The sequence below is a fragment of the Leguminivora glycinivorella genome, chromosome 27, assembly GCF_023078275.1.
Source record: "Leguminivora glycinivorella isolate SPB_JAAS2020 chromosome 27, LegGlyc_1.1, whole genome shotgun sequence".
Lineage (NCBI taxonomy): Eukaryota > Metazoa > Arthropoda > Insecta > Lepidoptera > Tortricidae > Leguminivora > Leguminivora glycinivorella.
In genome coordinates, this window is record NC_062997.1 from 4,517,435 (window position 1) to 4,536,589 (window position 19,155).

General features: G+C 39.6%; 2 protein-coding genes across 3 annotated transcripts in view; one reads left to right on the forward strand and one right to left on the reverse strand.

The window, feature by feature from the left end:
* Positions 1-9,068, forward strand: part of LOC125240183 (organic cation transporter protein-like) — a 90,359-nt gene extending 81,291 nt beyond the window's left edge. The window contains 7 exon segments of the mRNA XM_048148005.1: positions 1,377-1,500; positions 1,503-1,626; positions 3,857-3,936; positions 5,530-5,610; positions 5,613-5,704; positions 6,872-7,044; positions 8,173-9,068. Coding sequence (XP_048003962.1) covers positions 1,377-1,500; positions 1,503-1,626; positions 3,857-3,936; positions 5,530-5,610; positions 5,613-5,704; positions 6,872-7,044; positions 8,173-8,350 — 852 coding nt within the window. The 3' untranslated portion in view covers positions 8,351-9,068.
* Positions 6,434-19,155, reverse strand: part of LOC125240184 (carcinine transporter-like) — a 37,307-nt gene continuing 24,585 nt past the window's right edge. For both annotated transcript variants that reach the window (XM_048148007.1, XM_048148006.1), the window contains exons 6-13: positions 19,004-19,132; positions 18,151-18,343; positions 17,330-17,435; positions 16,860-17,107; positions 16,603-16,682; positions 15,570-15,745; positions 14,674-14,846; positions 6,434-6,479 (exon numbers count right to left, since the gene is read on the reverse strand). In XM_048148007.1, coding sequence (XP_048003964.1) covers positions 6,449-6,479; positions 14,674-14,846; positions 15,570-15,745; positions 16,603-16,682; positions 16,860-17,107; positions 17,330-17,435; positions 18,151-18,343; positions 19,004-19,132 — 1,136 coding nt within the window. In that variant the 3' untranslated portion in view covers positions 6,434-6,448. The remainder of the gene's footprint in view (positions 6,480-14,673; positions 14,847-15,569; positions 15,746-16,602; positions 16,683-16,859; positions 17,108-17,329; positions 17,436-18,150; positions 18,344-19,003; positions 19,133-19,155) is intronic.

Consider the following 19,155-nt stretch of genomic DNA (forward strand, 5'->3'; position numbering starts at 1 on the left):
TGATGAGTAATACCAATGAGATTTTCGGAATTTATGTGCGAATTGTCATTTGACATTTGCCAGTCGCTTTTCGGTGAAGGAAAACATCGTGAGGAAACCGGATTAATCCTAATAAGGTATAGTTTATTCTCCGGGTTGGAAGTTCTTTCGTAAAAACTAGTGCCTACGCCAAACCTTGGGATCAGTTGTCAAAGCGGACCCCAGGCTCCCATGAGACGTGGCAAATGCCGGGATAACGCAAGGAGGATGATGATTTAGTTCGATTATTTTATTTTACGCCCTGCATCTCTATCTCCAAGCAATGATTCTCCAAAATGTCTAATCTTTAGTCCGTATAATGGTACAATCCGTCCGTGGTCCGTGTAATTTCTGATTATATTAACTCCAATAACCAAAGGTTGTCTGGAAGAGATCGCTCTTAAGCGATAAGACCGCCTGTTGTTACCTCTGTTTAATTTGTTTTGTTTCTTGTGTATTACTTGTAAACTATGTGAGGTGTGCAATAAAGAGTATTGTATTGTATTGTATTGTATTGTAATCCGGACATTTTTGATTGCCTCTTTTCCGTTCACCTAGCGCTCCAACCAACTTTTAAGACCATAGGATTAGTTCACAGTTCTTTAACTAGTTTCTCGTACTGATGCTGTCTGTAGTTGTTCAAAGGCACATATAGAATCAGAGGTTTTTACAAGCTTTACCAACCCTTTTAACCTCGCTCCAACCAGGGGCGGCTCACTCCGCGATTCTACCGCCGTGCTACAAGTACATGCCGGCGGCCGCGAGTTCGCGGCCTAATCAGGAGTGGCGCGTGTTCTCACGGAACGCACGTTCGCACTTTCTATTGTTATTTTACGTGGCGAGTTTTTTTAAGGTTCATATGCGATGTCCGCGCGTGGAATGGCTAACAATGCTAAGTTAAATAGACATCATGAATAAAATATGTACCATAGGACATTCTTACACAGATCTATTATTGATTAAGTCCTACAGTTAAATATAATAGTATAAAATTTTATCTGAGTAATTAATTCGTTTTAATCCATAGGCAACCCTATCATCCGACGATGCTCACGTGCGGCTGGTTTCTTTGTAAAATTTTTGTAGGCATTTCGTGAACATCAAAGCAGTGGGCCTTCTGTACTTGTACTATTATATATTCTGTGCTCCAACTCAGTACAAGTCGCGGCGCGTAAGTTTAGCGCTGACCGTTATTACGCAGAAGTCAAAAACAGGGGATTAAAGGGACGAAGGGTATGCGTCCCCATGCTCAGCTATCCCCTCCACAATCCACAATTCAGCGCTAAAGTAACGTGCCGCTACTTATAACTAGTTCTGTAAGTGCTGCTAGCTTTCAACCCATTACTATTCTTTTCCAGGAATCATCTCTCAAAACCATCAAAGAGAATGAGGCCGAGAACCGAACCTACTCCGTCCTGGATCTCTTCCGTACCCCCCGCCTGCGTCGCAACGCAATTCTTCTCATCATCATCTGGATGGCCATTTCTTGGTCTTTGATGGACATGTTAGAAATGTTGGGTCTTTGGGCCTCGATGTGTTTTTGACTTTCACCGTGGCCTCGGCGACTGAATTGCCGGCTGACACGTTCCTTACTGCTGTTTTAGATAGGTAAGTTGTTTTTCCCCTCACTACCTCGGAAACACGTGTTTTGTCCTTCAATACCAGTGGGTAAAAACGCATTTTATCCACTAGTGGGTAAAGTAATTTGACTTTGAATAAAGTCAAATTAACTGCTTTAAAATTGATAAAAAAAGGTGAATCTAGTAATAAAGATGATTTACCACATGTGGAACTACTGGAAGCAGTGATAAACGCATTTTTTGCGTTGTAGTTTCCTCGCTACAGTGAGGGGAAAAGTTTTGTGTTACACTCGGGTGCAAATGTATTTTACTTCTCGTGTGTTAAAAAACTCGCAAGTTCAGGATTCTATTCTCGAACCACTCGCTTCGCTCGTGGTCCAACTGTAGAATCCTTTCACTTGCTCGTTTTTCAATTCCACACTCGGCGTTAAAATACAACTTTGCCCCCTTGTATAACAAATAACTATTATTTATCAGAAGCGTTTATTACAAGCTTTTATTTAACTTGCAATGTAGTATGCCAAGGAGTGGAATGCCCTGCCTAAGGCACTGGTCCTACCGCGAGCTAGTAAGCTATGAGCTATTGGCTATAAAAACGAACAAAAGATAAGCACTCCCGTGCAAATAAAAGAGACAGGGCGATGTTTATAGTTACTCGCCCGGCGGTGAGCTATCAACATCGCCGTGTCTCGTCTGTGTGCTTATCTTTTGTTCGTTTTTATAGCCAATAGCGCATAGCGTACTAGCTCGCGATGGGACCAGTGCCTTAGTCTGTGTTTCCGCACGAGTATTTTTTTTATACAATCCAGGGTGGCTAGCCGAATGGCACAATCGCTCACGAAACGCTCACGAAACGAAGCGCTAGTAGATATCTATCTCTATCGCGCTTGCGTATTGGCGCGACAGAGCCAGCGGCGTATCGCTTTCGTTTGGCGTCGGAGAAATGCCATTCGGCTACGGGGCCAGGTCTCTTTAAAGCGAGAGTAAATAGGTATCTCATAGGTAAGCGTGCTCCACCGTAGACCGCATCATCACGTACCATCAGGTGTGATCGTGGTCAAACGTCTACCTATCCATACTAAAAAAAAAAAAAAACAATGTAGTATGTACTCGCATGTATGTTCGGGTGAAACCTTGCAATTAAATTTTGAAGCAGATATCTTTGACCGATTCAGCTGAAATTTTGAACACATGTGTAAATCACGTGGCAATGCCATATTATGGTATCATGGAGTGGACCTAATGATGGAAGAGGAAGATGGTCATAGGAACTCTGTTTTGAAATGTCGTATGCCCATCGAGTAAGTGCGTTTTCACATTATCCGATCCGATAACGGATGTCGGAAGGATTTCAAAGGCAAAAATTAAAGATGGCGGCTTACCCAAATGTATGGGATAACGGTCCAACATCCGATATCGGATCGGATAATGTGGAAACGGCCTAAGGGGTTTTTAGAAACGTCTCGGAGAGAAATAGATGACTGTTGAAAGAAAAGTACAGTCGGCGATAAAAGCTTGTGCTGAAAATGATTTTTTTGCGAAAAAACTTATTTCATTGCCATTAAATGAAAAAAAAAACATCTTTGACCTTAAGTATGTACAGTCAACCAATTGGAACCCTAGACCACTGTAGAACTGTGTCATAGTGACGTTATAAATCAGATTGTAAGAAATCTCTTACTGCTTGTCATTTTGACATGGTTGTAGAGTGGCCTAGGGTTCCAATTGGTTGACTACGTGCATCTCTTGAGAGCCCAATCGTTTCCCATTCTAAGTAGTGGTCGAACCATCGGTGATGATTGCTAACCAAATTTGTTTTCCCCTCACTAGCTCGGAAACACGTGTTTTGTCCTTTAATACCAGCGGGTAAAAACGCATTTTATCCACTAGTGGGTAAAGTAATTTGACCTTGAATAAAGTCAAATTAACTGCTTTAAAATTGATAAAAGTAGGTGAATCCAGTAACTAAGATGATTTACCACCTGTGGAACTAATGGAACCAGTGATAAACGCATTTTTTTGCGTTGTAGTTTCCTCGCTATAGTGAGGGGAAAAGTTTTGTGTTACACTCGGGTGCAAATGTATTTTACTTCTCGTGTGTTAAAAAACTCGCAAGTTCAGGATTCTATTCTCGAACCACTCGCTTCGCTCGTGGTTCAACTATAGAATCCTTTCACTTGCTCGTTTTTCAATACCACACTCGGCGTTAAAATACAACTTTGCCCCCTTGTATAACAAATAACTATTGTCATTTACAGGTGGGGTAGACGGTGGCTGGCCTGCGGTTCGATGGTGGTCAGTGGCGTGTTCAGTTTACTAGCCACTGCTGTACCAGTTGGTAAGTGTTACCAGTTATTGGTCCAAAATTTTGTAATAATAGTACATTACGTCAGGCGCCGGGAAAGGGCTTACAGGCTTAGATATATTATTTTCTCAAACATGGTATGAAATATTGATGTTATGTGCCTTATAATTGGCAGCGAAGTATGACGTTGCAGGTGCGGCTAGGACGATTGATAGATCAGCAATTCCCGTCAACTTTGTACAATGCCACGTCAGCAAATTTTAATTGATCCTATTTTGTTACCAACATTTAGTAATATAATTCGACTTTCGTAAGATATATACAGGATAATTGTTATAATTAAGAAAATATAGATATTAGAGAACCTTAATGATGAAATAAAACTTAATAAAATCTCAATTAATCAACAAAATCTTGGTAACAAAATAGGAATTAAATAATAAAAACAAATTTAACTTTTCCCTTAATTTTTGTACAAAGTTGACGGGAATTGCTGAGATAATGGAATTTCATACAAACCTTGCAGGCCAAGGCCGGCAAAGTCCTCTTTTTAGGGTTCCGTACCAAAAAGGTACAACAGGAACCCTTATGGTGCGACTCTGTCCGTCTGTCTGTCCGTCTGTCACATTCCTAAATATCTCGAGAACTACTAATGCTATCAACTTGAAATTTGGAATAGTTATGAACATTGTAATTTAATTTCCAAACACAGATAATTGTGACATAACATCCAGGTATTTGGCCAATTAAAAAAAAAACTATAAGGGGCTTTATAGACGTGCCGACTGCAACTGGTACGGGCCCTAGACAATATTTGATTTTGGGTGCGTTTTCATACAAAAAAAATTTTTTTCGTTTTTTTTTTATTTTTTTTAACTTTTTGTTTTTTTATAAGCGTATACGGGGATTCAAAGGGGAACGAAAATTCGATTATTTTTGCGCTACGACGCACCGTTTAGGAGATACAGCCATCCAAAGTTACTATTTTCAGTAGACTTTATTTATTTCATACCATGTTTGAGAAAAGCACTATACATACCTGGGCGGGAAATGGGGTTGCCCGCCTCAGACCTATCCGTCTATATGTCTTCGGCCGGCAACCCCCTTTGTCCCGGCCTCTGTAGTAATGTACTATTATTCTGTGGCGTTGTGTCAGAATTTGATGTTTGAAAATCAGACACTTGACATGGTAATTTTAGACACCACTTGTAACTTACCACTTGTAAATTGTAACTTGTAACTTCGAGAAATGGGCCCCTGCCATAACATTGTTGGCACAAGATCGAGACAGGTGGTGACTCGCCACTCGGTGGATGGGCACCTGGATTCTCCATCCACGGCCATTATTATTATTAGTACCTTTTATTATAAGCGCTGGTGGTGGTGGCCTAGCTCGTAACGAAACGTCATTTGATATTTGCCAGTCGCTTTTCGGTGAAGGAAAACATCATGAGGAAACCGGACTAATTCCAATAAGGCCTAGTTACCCTTCGGGTTGGAAGGTCAGATGGCAGTCGCTTTTTATTTGTTTTTGCTTTTTATTTTGATTAGTTGTCAAAGCGGACCCCTCCCGGAGCTTTAGGAGGATGATGATGACCTTTTATTAAATACGAAATCCCTTCCCAGGTGGGCCGTCAGCTTCCCTAGCCATCCTCGGCCGTTTTGCCGTCAACATCTCCTACAACATCGGACTCCAGTACGCTGCTGAACTCTACCTACTGTCGTGAGGGCGCAAGGAGTCGCTCTTATCCATATCATGGGCTACGTCGCTAGTATAGTGGCTCCTTTCGTTGTATACTTGGTGAGTATCCGTCATTTATATTACCATCAAATCGATTTTTAACCCCCGACGCAAAAACGACGGGGTGTTAGACGTGTCTGTCTGTCTGTCTGTCTGTCTGTGGCATCGTAGCATTCGTAGCTCCCGAACAGATGAATCGATTTAGATTTAGTTTATTTTTGTCTGAAAGCTGAGTTAGTCGGGAGTGTTCTTAACCATGTTTCATGAAAATCGATTTACTATGTCGCGGTCGGAGTTTTTTCAAATTTTTAATTTTGTGGTGATTAATTCCCCCGACGCAAAAACGACGGTGTGTTAGACGTATCTGTCTGTCTGTCTGTCTGTCTGTAAGTGTGTGTGTCTGTTTCTTTGTCCGCCTTTCGCGGCAAAACTGAGCGGCGAATTGACATGATTTTTAAGTGGAAATAGTATAAGTGATGGATAATGACATAGGCTACTTTTGTCTTTTTCTAACCCCCCTTCCCGAAGATGGGGGGTGGAAGATTGTATGGAATATTCCGCAATATTCGAATTTAACGCGAGCGAAGCCGCGGGCAAAAGCTAGATATATAATATAAAACATGTAATTGCATTATTTATTTACATGAACATAATTATATAAGAAACCAAGACTAAAATTACATAAAAGCTAGCTAATGTCTAAAATAGGTCGTGACATTGTACCAAGGATACTAGCCACATTTCCTCGCTGTATCGCAATGCTGATATGTTGTGCGAGGAAGTCGCCAGCTCTTCGGTCACCAGTTACAGACGCTTCGCGAAATTTCTGTGAAAACTAAACTTTATTTAAGCAACATAAAAATACTGCCTGTGTGGTGACGGGTTAAGAATTTCACCACCCCCTTTCTTCCCGTGGGTGTCGTAGAAGGCGACTATGGGATATGGGTTAAATTGTGGCGTAGGCGAGAGGCTGGCAACCTGTCACTGCAATGCCACAGTTTCGTTTTCTTTTAACCCCTTATTTGCCAAGAGTGGCCCTGAAGCTTTAGTAGTTTCATGTGCTCTGCCTACCCCTTAATGGGATACAGGCGTGATTGTTTGTATGTTGTATGTATGTGCATAAAAATAAAAATGAAAACATGACAGAGAGTAAAAAAAAAAAAAATTCCTAAGCCGAGAGTTCAAGGCCGACACAGCACATACAATAAGGACCTCCATTTTTTCCAGGCCACCGTATCCCAAGAGCTGCCACTCCTCATCCTGGGAGTCCTGGGGATCGTTGGCGGCCTGCTCTGCCTGTTCCTGCCGGAAACCATGGATACCGAGATGCCACAGACCTTGCAGGATGGAGAGGACTTCGGGAAGGACCAGAAGTTCTGGGACAACCCTTGCTTCAACAGGTAGGTTTTAGTTTTGTGATGAATACATTTGCACCCGAGTGTAACATAAAACTTTTCCCCTCACTATAGCGAGGAAACTACAATGCAAAAAATACGTTTATCACCGCTTCCAGTAGTTCCACAGGTGGTAAATCATCTTTATTACTAGATTCACCTACTTTTTTCAATTTTAAAGCAGTTAATTTGACTTTATTTAAGGTCAAATTACTTTACCCACTAGTGGATAAAATGCGTTTTTACCCGCTGGTATTAAAGGACAAAACACGTGTTTCCGAGCTAGTGAGGGGAAAACAACTATTACATGGTATTCTTTGACATGACACATGATAAAGCAACCCAATAGATCCCACTTATTCTCACTGTCATGTGGCCTGCAATGCCACCAATTCTGGAGAGTATGAGGCATCTCCGTGCTACAGACCTTCATGGCTGGAGAGGACTTTCTGAATTAAGTTCTGGGACAGCCCAATGGTTGTCATTGTTTCCATGATATAAGTATCAATATACGCTTATAGAAACCACGTCACGCACGTTGGAAGTTTAGCCATATGACATGTGGCCCCATGGTATCATCTAGAGAATCTTTTAAGACAACCAGATTTATATAATTTATCAGGTATGTTTTTCTGTACGAATGCTTTTAAGCTGTTAAGTAGTGGATCGTACCTAATGTCACGTAATCTGATGTGTGATTTTAAGCGCACTATAAAAAAATACTAATAATCCCATTTTAACTGTGTGGTGACGGGTTAAGAATTTCACTACCCCCTTTCTTCCCGTGGGTGTCGTAGAAGGCGACTATAAGATATGGGTTAAATTGTGGTGTGGGCGAGAGGCTGGCAACCTGTCACTGCAATGCCACAGTTACGTTTTCTTTTAACCCCTTTTTTGCCAAGAGTGGCCCTGAAGCTTCATGTGCTCTGCCTACCCCTTTATGGGATACAGGCGTGATTGTATTGTATGTATGTATGTAATAATCCCATTTTAATATTGTCTTTGGTTACCGCGATAGTTACTCATGAAATAAAACATATAATGAATTTAAAATTCGCGTATAAGGGATTTTAAATTCATTATACGCGATTTAATCCGTCTCCATAGATTTATTTCAATCCCATTTTATTCCAGGAAAAAATCTGAAGACAATGACGTAGAACAACCAGGCCGCTACATCAAACGAAACTCAGTGACCAACCAAAACCAAGAATTCGTCCGAGCCATACCTTCAATAGGCTCCAGAGCATCTATTCGAGCATCGATCAGGGCTTCGATGAGATCCAACAGGCGACAAGTGAATGGCGTCTGAGGATTAGTGTTCTGATAGTTTGTTATAAATACTGTCATGTTATTGATCTGATTTGGCTACAGGTTTCTCAGCTCTTTGAGAGGAAAACGCTTTTAGACTAAGCAAAACAGCTTTTGGTAGCAAAAGAACTGTGAGCTTTAGACCAAGGACCTGTAGGCAAAAGGCTTTTAGGAGCAAAAATCCTAAGAGCGTTTGATGGCTAAAGGGACTCAAAAAGTATTAGACAAGACTTTGATAAGCCAAGATCCTCAAAGAATTTTAAACAAACAGCTATTTTAGGAAAAGAGCTTGAAAGAGCTATAAAAAGATAGCCATTGATAGGCCAAGAGGTTTTGATAGCCAAAGAGCCTGATACATCTTTAGGTAAAGAACCTTTGGTACATAAAGAAGTGTTTAAAAGCCTTTGACAGGCAACATAATCAAATGCTTAAAATTTAGGTGTTTGGTGGTACACTTAAAGCCTGACCAGATATGTTGGACTATTGTCAAGAGGACGCTGTTATTCTGATGTATGCGGTGACAGTTCGGTATAGTATGATGAAAATAGTTCTAATGAAAATCCGCAACGTCGCTCTTAGTCATATATTCCGAAGAACTGAATTATGACCTGGAGAACTGTTTGACATGATGCCAACGGCCACTTTTCATCATCACACCGCTCGCCATCGACAGGGCGCTCATCCACACACCTTGCAACCTAAATGGTCGCGCACCGTGCGGTTTCAGAGGAATTTCCTCCCACGAACGCTCCGGCTGTGGAATGAGCTCCCTGTCGAGGTATTCTCGATGAACTACAGTATGAAGTTCTTCAAAAAAGGAGTGTACAAGTTTCTAATGGGTCGGCAAAGCGCATGTGACACCCCTTGAGTTGCAGGCGTCCATAGGTTACGGTGACCGGTTTCCATCAGGCGGGCCGTACACCTGTTTGCCACCGATGTGGTATAAAAAAAAATCTGTTCAGGCTTTACTTGACTATTGTAGAGGAACTAATACAGGTAGGTACTGAGCCTATCGTGGGGAGAAGTGGTCAAATTTTTTCCATTAACGATGCATTTATGAGGTTTAAAAAAAAGAGGACGTGTTATGAGATAAAGATATGAGTGGAAAAGATACATCAGAATTTACCAGAAAATTGGTTTCTGTACCTACCTTTTTTAGTAAGCTGTACCTGTTTTAGTAATACAAACAAATCAGAATAAACAGTGTATTTTATGCAACTGGCGTTTAAGTGAGGTCAAAAAAGACGAGTGGCGTGAGTAACAATTTGAGGCGAAGCCGAAAATTGTTAATAAGACGCCACGAGTATTTTTTGACTCAGTTAAACACCGTTGCATACAATATTTTTTCTACGACCATGCACTTACTTTTTAATAGTTTTCTAGAATACCTTTCGTGAAATTCGCACTGTTTCCTGTATTTTGACTTGTCGGCCTCCCCTCTGTTCCTGCACTCACCCTGTCGCTCGCACTCCCCCGACCGGCGCCCCGCGCCCCCGCTATATCCATTAAAGGCTTCCTAACAACGCTTTAAGAGCTATAACGTATTAGTGGGTGCGCGGGGCGCCGGCTGGGGGCTGGCATCTTTTATGTAGGGTTTTAAAGATCTATGCACGACTCTGTAAATGACGAATAACACTACGGGAGTAGAAAAAACGTTATACGAAATATATAATCATGTCTCAAATAGTACAAAAGAGCATGTTCAAGAAAAAAGTTCAAGTGTGGCTGTGACTTTTGGAAAATAGATGTAAAGTTACAAAATTATACAGGGTGTTTCTTGTAATACGATCAAATAATTAAACATAGATTTTACTCACCAAACGATGAATGATAACTACTTTTGTTCAGCAACTTTGAGAAGTGATGAAATATTTAGATCTTACATTTTTCATACAAATTGAATATTACGTTACGTTTAACGAACGCTATCATTATTGTATTGACTTTACCTGTCGCGATTTAAACGTAACGAAATTCGCAACACTTATATTGCGTCCTAAAAAAAGGTCTGTCAAGCGTCTATAAAGGTGAAAAAATTAGAATACTTACCTACTTATCCATACTAATGTTATAAATGGGAAAGTGTGTGTGTCTGTTTGTTTGTCCGTCTTTCACGGCAAAACGGAGCGACGAATTGACATGATTTTTGAAGTGTAGGTTGAAGGGATGGAGAGTGACAAGCTACTTTTTGTCTCTTTCTAACGCGAGCGAAGCCGCAAACAAAAGCTAGTATTTTATATTTGAAAGTATCTGAACAAACGGCACCCAATTTGTGGAGTTTATCGTAGAGTTTAATGTATTGCTCGTTTTACAAGTAACAGCCTGTATAAATAAACCCTCAATTATAAGGAAGTCGTAAGTTTATGACGTCGGTTGCTATTAAATTATTGTAGGCGTTAAGTCAGTTCTTGCCTTAAATTACTGATTTTGAGAAATTTTCTTCATATGTGCAATGAAAATGGGTCATGTTGAAAAAAAAAACTACATACATAGTGACCCGATTGAAGTAGTTTTTAATTAATCAGTGATTATTGTAAATATTAAAAAAATGTGATAAATTGATTATAGCATAGTTAGCTATGGACAAAAATAGTAATAGTAAGTTATTGTATAACTTAAGTTTTGCTATTTTAAGTAAAAGATTAATTTTAAGTGATTTACTTTACGTTTTTAATAGTTACCTGGTTTTGAAGATCTTTTAAAATAAAAAATGCAGGTTTTTTTGCTTTTTGTTTAAGTCTTTATTTTTGAAATGAATAATTGTAAAAAATCTAATGAAATACCTACATAACGATAACAAATGAAGCAAAAGACAAACGTATCAAATTATTTCCAGTTTAAAAAAAATACCACTTCCATGAATTATTACTTATTACAAAAAGTTGATATGTAACTAGGTATTATTATCACTATTATCAGGCTAATATCACATATTATCAAAATTATGAAATATAAATAAAAATCCTTTAATACCAATACTTTATAAATAGTTTTGTATGATGCCATTAAATGTAAAATTGATTCAAAATTGTGATCTTCTGAATACTGTGATAACGAATACAATAAAACAAGATTACTATGAACATTATTTATTATTTATTTTTACAACTTTATCCCATTGTGTTGTGTTACTTGGTATCTATTTGACGATGTTTATCTTACAAAGATAAGGGTAAGTACTTGGGTACTTGAGCGTGGGGCAAAGACATATGTAACTCCGTATAGACAGCTACAGTCTATGAAAAAACGTACCTCAGAACCATATAGAAAAACGGTGCCCTAGATGGCGTTACACCTTTGGGAGACGCTCGGCTAGATGGTGCTAATATTAATATTTGACATTTTAAAACATATCAAAAAGCTGAAATATCTTCTAATTAAACATTGTCAAACCTGGACCATTTAATACTAGACTGATATAGCCCATACAAAAAGCCCATACAAAAAAGCGTACCCCTGAAAAAAGCTTAGTTTTTGCTTTAAAACTAGATGGCGTTGTTTCGTAACCCGGGAGTGGAAAAAAACATATTTTCACATATATTTTTACTTGTTTTTATATTATACTATGAATAACTATCAAAAAACTTTATTTTAATATCAAAATATTGGCTCAAAACACAATTTTTACAAATTATATTTTTTGGTTGGCCTCGACGTAGTTGTGATCGCTTCGCTGGCTAAGTTTGTTCGCATGTTGTCTAATTATTGCCAAATAAAATGACTAGATGACGTTGGTGGACTAGGAAAATGTCACATCCGTTTCGTTGTTCATTAATATAATATACTTAGTGATAATAAACCTATATGTTGAGCTCAAATACGTTCAACAAAACGCAATCATTGTGCCAACAGATGTGACATCTGACATCCATGTCACATCACAAATGTCATTGTATGATTTATTGAATATTCATAATATATGGATATTAAATATTTTAGAATCGCAGCAGCAATGCGAGTAGAGATACAGAATTAATAACTGTATAAATTAATAATTGTATGACCAATGACCTCATACATAAAATTACCAGTTTAGGTGACAGAAGGCGAATCCAATTTGTAAACATTAAATGTGCTAAGGAAAAGAATCTTTCCGATTTTCAACGGGACACGGCTGAAGGGGCGAGCTGGTTTCGACTGCGCCCATGCATCTCAATTGTCCAGAAAGTTCATTCGAAGATCATTTTGCTTATAATAATCTGAGTAATCACAGTGAATGGTTTGACAGTATTTCAGCTAACATGTAGAGAGACTTGCTAGCTTCGTCGGTCAGGCTTCGTCTTGGACACAACGCGGATAGTTAGGCCGCCAGGTGTGGCACTTTGGATTACGTTTTTATAATAAATTAATGATAGTTTGTATTGTTTTGGTAATATATTTTCTACTCGTATACTACTCGTTTGGTACTCGTATAAACCTAAACTGAGATAATAAATGAATAAAAGGAAATAATTAGTGAAACTCTGACATAAGTAATAATTAATGAGACTAAATGCGTTTTCACATTATCTGATCCGATATCGGATGTAGGACTGATACCCCATACATTACAGGCGCTATATTGGATTTTTTCCATTTAAATCCTTCCGACATCCGATATCGGATCGGATAATGTGAAAACGGACTAAGACAATAGATACCTTGTTAGTGTTATATACCTATGCCTATGTATATTGTATATCCCACCAAAAACATTCTGTAAAAAATAGCCGTCTCGATGGAGCTGCTTGTTTATCTCTAAAAAGTAATGAAATCTACATAAAGTTCCTTACTGCGATTTCTTTATTATTATAGTTAACTAGCCTTCGCCCGCGGCTTCGCTCGCGTTAAATTCGAAAATCTCTCCACAAACTTCCATCCTCCATTCTAAGGAAGTGGGGGGATATAAAAAGAGACAAAAAGTAGCCTATATCACTTTCCATCCCTTCAACTATCTCCACTTAAAAAATCACGTCAATACGTCGCTCCGTTTTGCCGTGAAAGATGGACAAACAAACAGACACACACACTTTCCTATTTATAATATTAGTATGGATGTTGTGTGACTTGGCCGTTGAAGTGTAGCGGTGCTGGCGACAGATTGGTGCAATGGTGTCATGGAGCACCTGGTTATAAACTTCTGTATACCCTTGTGTATAAAGAAGTTTATACTTAAGTTTCATATTCGATGGTCCGAGCTAAGGTTCGTAAAGCCATGAAGCCGAGCTGATAATCATTGTCGCTAAACGCCGATCGAAACGCAGTCTGAAGTGGGTGATAAACGTACGGTACGAGCAGGTATGCGTAGGTACTTATGGCTCGACGACCTTTTTCAATTGTGTGTCACCGTAAGTACGCGTAAAAACCGCTGCGCATAGTAGTCGACCGACCATCCAACGCGTACTTGCTCGTACGCCTATCACCCACTTGACGTCGCGCCAACACTTTATGGAAAAAGCGGGTTTTCGACAACTACCAATAAGATTTTAAGACATTCAAAAATCTTCAATAATACTCAACTGTTTCGGTCGCACTCGTTCAAATATAGGATAGGATTGGTATGAGCGAGACGGTCAGGAGATTGATTGTCAACATGATATCTATCATAAACACCGTTCGAAATGGCCTCATTAAAATCTAAATTTTAAATATATTGAAAGTAATATTACTAATCATTGACGTCACGCTCAAAATAAAAGAGATAGAAAATTTGACAGTATGGTACTCTTTTGCATGATTGTCATAATTCAAAATAAGAACGATGGCTTGCGTTGTAAACAGGGACTGAAACATGACACGGGCCCCTAGCGTCATCTATATACTTTTCACTGTATCACTTGTAATGCCGTTGAACTACCGCGTGCGTATTTTTAAAAAAAACGTCATTTTTATTCAAATGACACTCTTAGTGACATCTTGTGACATAGATTTACGGCTACCAACGGGGTACGGTATTTAGTATGGACTCTGCTGGTCCTTTATAATCGTCCTTGCCTGTTGAACTATTTACTGTTGGCAATACCACCGCCTCTCCACGCTGCACGCCGCATCGGGGATTCCCCAATAAACGTTTGTATACTGAATATTAATCAAATTAAAATGTACATTATTGTTATTGAAACACGTTACAACTCACGACAAACCGTCATTGTCGAAGTATTTGTTCTTCTGAAAAATAACCATATTTAGAAAAAAAAACAATGGTGCTCGGTTTTCTTTCATAATTCTGAAAAAAAAACATTTGTTTTTTTTTTCTATTTGCAACCCTACTACTGTATGTTGTTGTCCTCTCTACCTGCTGGGAAATTGCAAACCAAAAAAAAAATACTTTAAAACTGTTCTCACCTGCCACAGCAAGGGAAGTCCCAAAACTTCTGCTCACGACCATAATTCTCGCCCTCCTCTATAGTCTGCGGCATAGTTTTTCCCATGGACTCTGGCAGGAAGAGGCATAGAGTTCCGCCTATGATACCTAAAGCACCCAAAATCAGGAGGGGGATCTCCACAGCTATGGTTGCCTATAACAAAATGACGAAATTTATCATCGGAATTTATGTGCGAAATGTCATTTGATATTTGCCAGTCGCTTTTCGGTGAAGGAAAGCATCGTTAGGAAACCGGACTAATTCCAATAAGGTCTAGTTTACCCTTCGGATGGAAGGTCAGTGAAAAACTAGTGCCTGCGCCAAAATCTTGTGATTAGTTGTCAAAGCGGACCCCAGGCTCCCGTGAGCCGTTGAAAAATGCCGGGATAACGCAAGGAGGATGATGAGTTGCCAAAGGGGATAGGGGAAGGTCATAGGTATTATGTTTTTCCTTGTCTTCACTACCCAAAGGTAATCATAAAGCATAGCACGTCCGAAAGTGATCGCTATTGGCCATAAGTTGCTTGTTTTCTATCATAGTTTAAATTATGTTTCATTTGTAGTACTTTATTGGAATGTGCTTACCCTGGGCTCTCACTACTGTAGGTAAATGCATTCTCACTAGACTCGCTTCTATGGGAAGGTACTCACCATGTAAATGATGTATGGATATCAATGAGAGGTACGAGTAAACCCTACGTCCTCACTGCTGTAGGCCTACTAAAGACATAATACTATAAGAATGTCATCATGTAAACAATATAAGGAACCAGTATAGTAGCCACATTTCCCACGATATGAATCAGAGCTAGACCCTGCGCTCTCACTACTGTAGTTATATGTATTCTCACTAGACTCACTTCTATGGGTACTTACCATATAAACAATGTATGGCACCAGTATAGTAGCCACATATCCCATGATATGTATGAGAGCTAAGCCCTGGGCTCTCACTACTGTGGGTAGCAACTCAGCTGCATACTGCATTCCAATATTGTACGATATGTTTACGGCGAAGCGGCCTACGATGGCTAGGGACGCTGAGGGTATGCCTGGGGAAGATGTAACATATCCGTAAATACCTTGTAACAATAATGACTGTAGAGAACGCCTTCTGGCATTAAGTTCACGTTTTTCATAATTATTATTACGCATTGACGAAAACAATGAAGGTAATGTTTTACATGAATGTTATAAATATAGGTAAGTATTCTTAGGCCTATCATTTCATATTTGCCAGTCGCTTTTTGGTGAAGGAAAACATCGTGAGGAAACCGGACTAATTCCAATAAGGTCTAGTTTACTCTTCGGGTTGGAAGGTCTTTCGCAAAAACTAGTGCCTACGCTTAATCTTGAGATTAGTTGTCAAAGCGGACCCCAGGCTCCCATGAGCCGTGGCAAATGCCGGGATAACGCAAGGAGGATGATGTTGATTCTTAGGTCTATCAGAATAAACTAGTAGTGATATAATAGTTATTTGTTATACAAGGGGGCAAAGTTGTATTTTAACGCCGAGTGTGGAATTGAAAAACGAGCAAGTGAAAGGATTCTATAGTTGAACCACGAGCGAAGCGAGTGGTTCGAGAATAGAATCCTGAACTTGCGAGTTTTTTAACACACGAGAAGTAAAATACATTTGCACCCGAGTGTAACACAAAACTTTTCTCCTCACTATAGCGAGGAAACTACAACGCAAAAAATGCGTTTATCACTGCTTTCAGTAGTTCCACAGGTGGTAAATCATCTTTATTACTAGATTCACCTACTTTTATAAATTTTAAAGCAGTTAATTTGACTTTATTCAAGGTCAAATTACTTTACCCACTAGTGGATAAAATGCGTTTTTACCCGCTGGTATTAAAGGACAAAACACGTGTTTCCGAGCTAGTGAGGGGAAAATGTAATTTACCTTGAGCTACAGTTGTGGCTAGGAAACTGAAGATTCCACTAATGACCATGGAACCAAAAGCAAGCCATCGGCGTCCCAATCTAAAAACAAACAATAAAATGACATATCAGAGTATGTATAAATTAATATAAATTAATAAATTCTCGAATTTTAAAGAGGAAACTCAAATAATCGGAGATGGAAATAATGCTACAGATAGATTACATATACCAAATGCTACAGATAAAGATATAACTAGAAATGAAAACAGTACTCACATATCTAACACAGAAATGAGTAGAACATCAGCAGGAAACTCAGTAGCAGTGGCCACGGTGAACGTCAAAAACATGTCCAGCCCCAAAGACCCCACATTCCTGACATGACCATCGAAAACCATGGCGGTACAGCACCAGATCAGAACAAGCAGTATACTGTGTTTACGGAGACGGGGGGTCTTGAAGAGATCCAATGCTGAATAGTTTTTGGTCTCTTGTTCGGATTTTGCAAGTTCTGCTGCTGTTTCCTGTAATTAAGAGAAGTAACTTCATGAAAGGTCATTATTATTCTTAGCCCCGTGTGGTAACGGGTTAAGAATTTCTCCACCCCCTTTCTTCCCGTGGGTGTCGTAGAAGTCGACTCTGGGATATGGGTTAAATTGTGGCGTAGGCGAGAGGCTGGCAACCTGTCACTGCAATGTCACAATTTGGATTTCTTTCAACCAAGAATAACATTAAAACAAACTTACTCTGAATTCCTTGATTATATCATCTGGCAACTTCTTTCCGTTGACTTTTCCACATTTCTGTAGAATTTTGATCGATTCTTCAATACGTCCTTGAGATATTAACCATCTGAAATAGATTAAACCCATTTAGTGGGGTACATATTATCACAAATCATAACGTACCGACAAATTCCTGACTACAGGTAAGTACCTCATATAAGCTAATATTACGTTTTGGCGAACGTATTTTTAGTAGCGTTTTATGTATTTCCTGCAGACTCTAAATAAAATGTTCCAGACAGCCATATCCTCCCCTCAGGGGAATTACAATCTTAAAGCATCAGTATCCAGGTTACAGATAAGGGTAATATATTTTAAAAGATAGGTACCTGGTACCTGTCGGTCTCCGATACACGATGTAAAAACAGCAAGCGCAAATGACATGCTTATCACGATATACATGCCAATCCGTCACTCCTAATGCTATAGGTAGTAGACAGGAAGCAAGTATGAACAATCTAAAGATTATTCCAAAAATAATCCCTCAGACACCAAGTGAAAAGTCAGCCAAAGATTATTTACTATTTAAAACTTACCTAGCGCTCTCCAGCGCCAAACACGGTGTAAAAACAGCCAACACCAGGGCACGTTTATGACCAACGTGTATACACACCAGTCTGCCACTCCCAAAGCTATCCCAGGTAGCAGACAGGCAGCGAGAATGATCAGCCTAAAGATTACTCCAAAGACTAAGTATATTTACCACATCAAAATAACATTCCGTTCACTTCTCATATCCAACTCAGTGGAAAGTCACCCAGCCATTTCACAGTTAGACTTACCTAGCGCTTTCCGGTACCAAACACGGTGTAAAAACAGCCAATACCAGTGGCACGCTTATGACCAGGGTATAAATGCGCCAGTCTGCCACTCCCAAAGCTATCCAAGGTAGCAGACAGGCGGCGAACGTGAAGTAGACAGCAATGGACATGTTGGAGACGAACGTGCGCCATTTTAGACCCACATACTCTATGGCTGAAACAATATTTGCATTTCGAGCTTCATAATTATCAGCCCTTTACCGCCCACTGCTGAGCATAGGCCTCTCTTCTAGTACACCACTTCTCCCGGTCCTTAGCTAGTCTCATTTAGTTGTGACCCGCAATTTTCCGCGTGTCGTCGACCCAACGAGCCAACGGATGCTAGGATGCCGAACATTGCACTTGCTGTATTAATTTCTTTTCATCAAATTTGCTGTTTAAAGGTATCATATCCATTACTCCCTCGGGAACAAAATAGTACATTATTATCGCGATCGCAGGTTCGCGATGGCTACTAATGCCAAGTTTTAGTGGAAAAGGGTCAGGGCGATTTCAATTCTCTCCCAGCTCTGCCCTTTCACCTGCCTTTCACTGCCCTACCGGTGGAAAACCACCTTTATGCTTCCCATTTTATCACTTATCCACGTGGACAAGACATCTGTCACTCTCACACTGACATACTTGCCAAAGCGTGACGGATGCTTTATCCACATAGATAAGTGATAAAATTGGAAGCATAATACTCCAGCAGGAAATTGAGGGTCGATTCTGAACGAATTTCGTACAGGACCAGAACAATTGTGTCGTCATTTGGCAATAAAAGACTGATGATGATGATTGTAATGATGATAAGGATAAATAACATTGGACTTACCAACAATATACATCACCATAAAGCAGTTGTCATAAGCCAGTCCGACCAAGAACCGACACAAGCAGAAGGACCAGAAGGAGTTGGTAAACGCTGTTCCAACTCCGGCTACGAAACCGATCATATTCGTCCCTGAAACAAAACATTCAAAAATC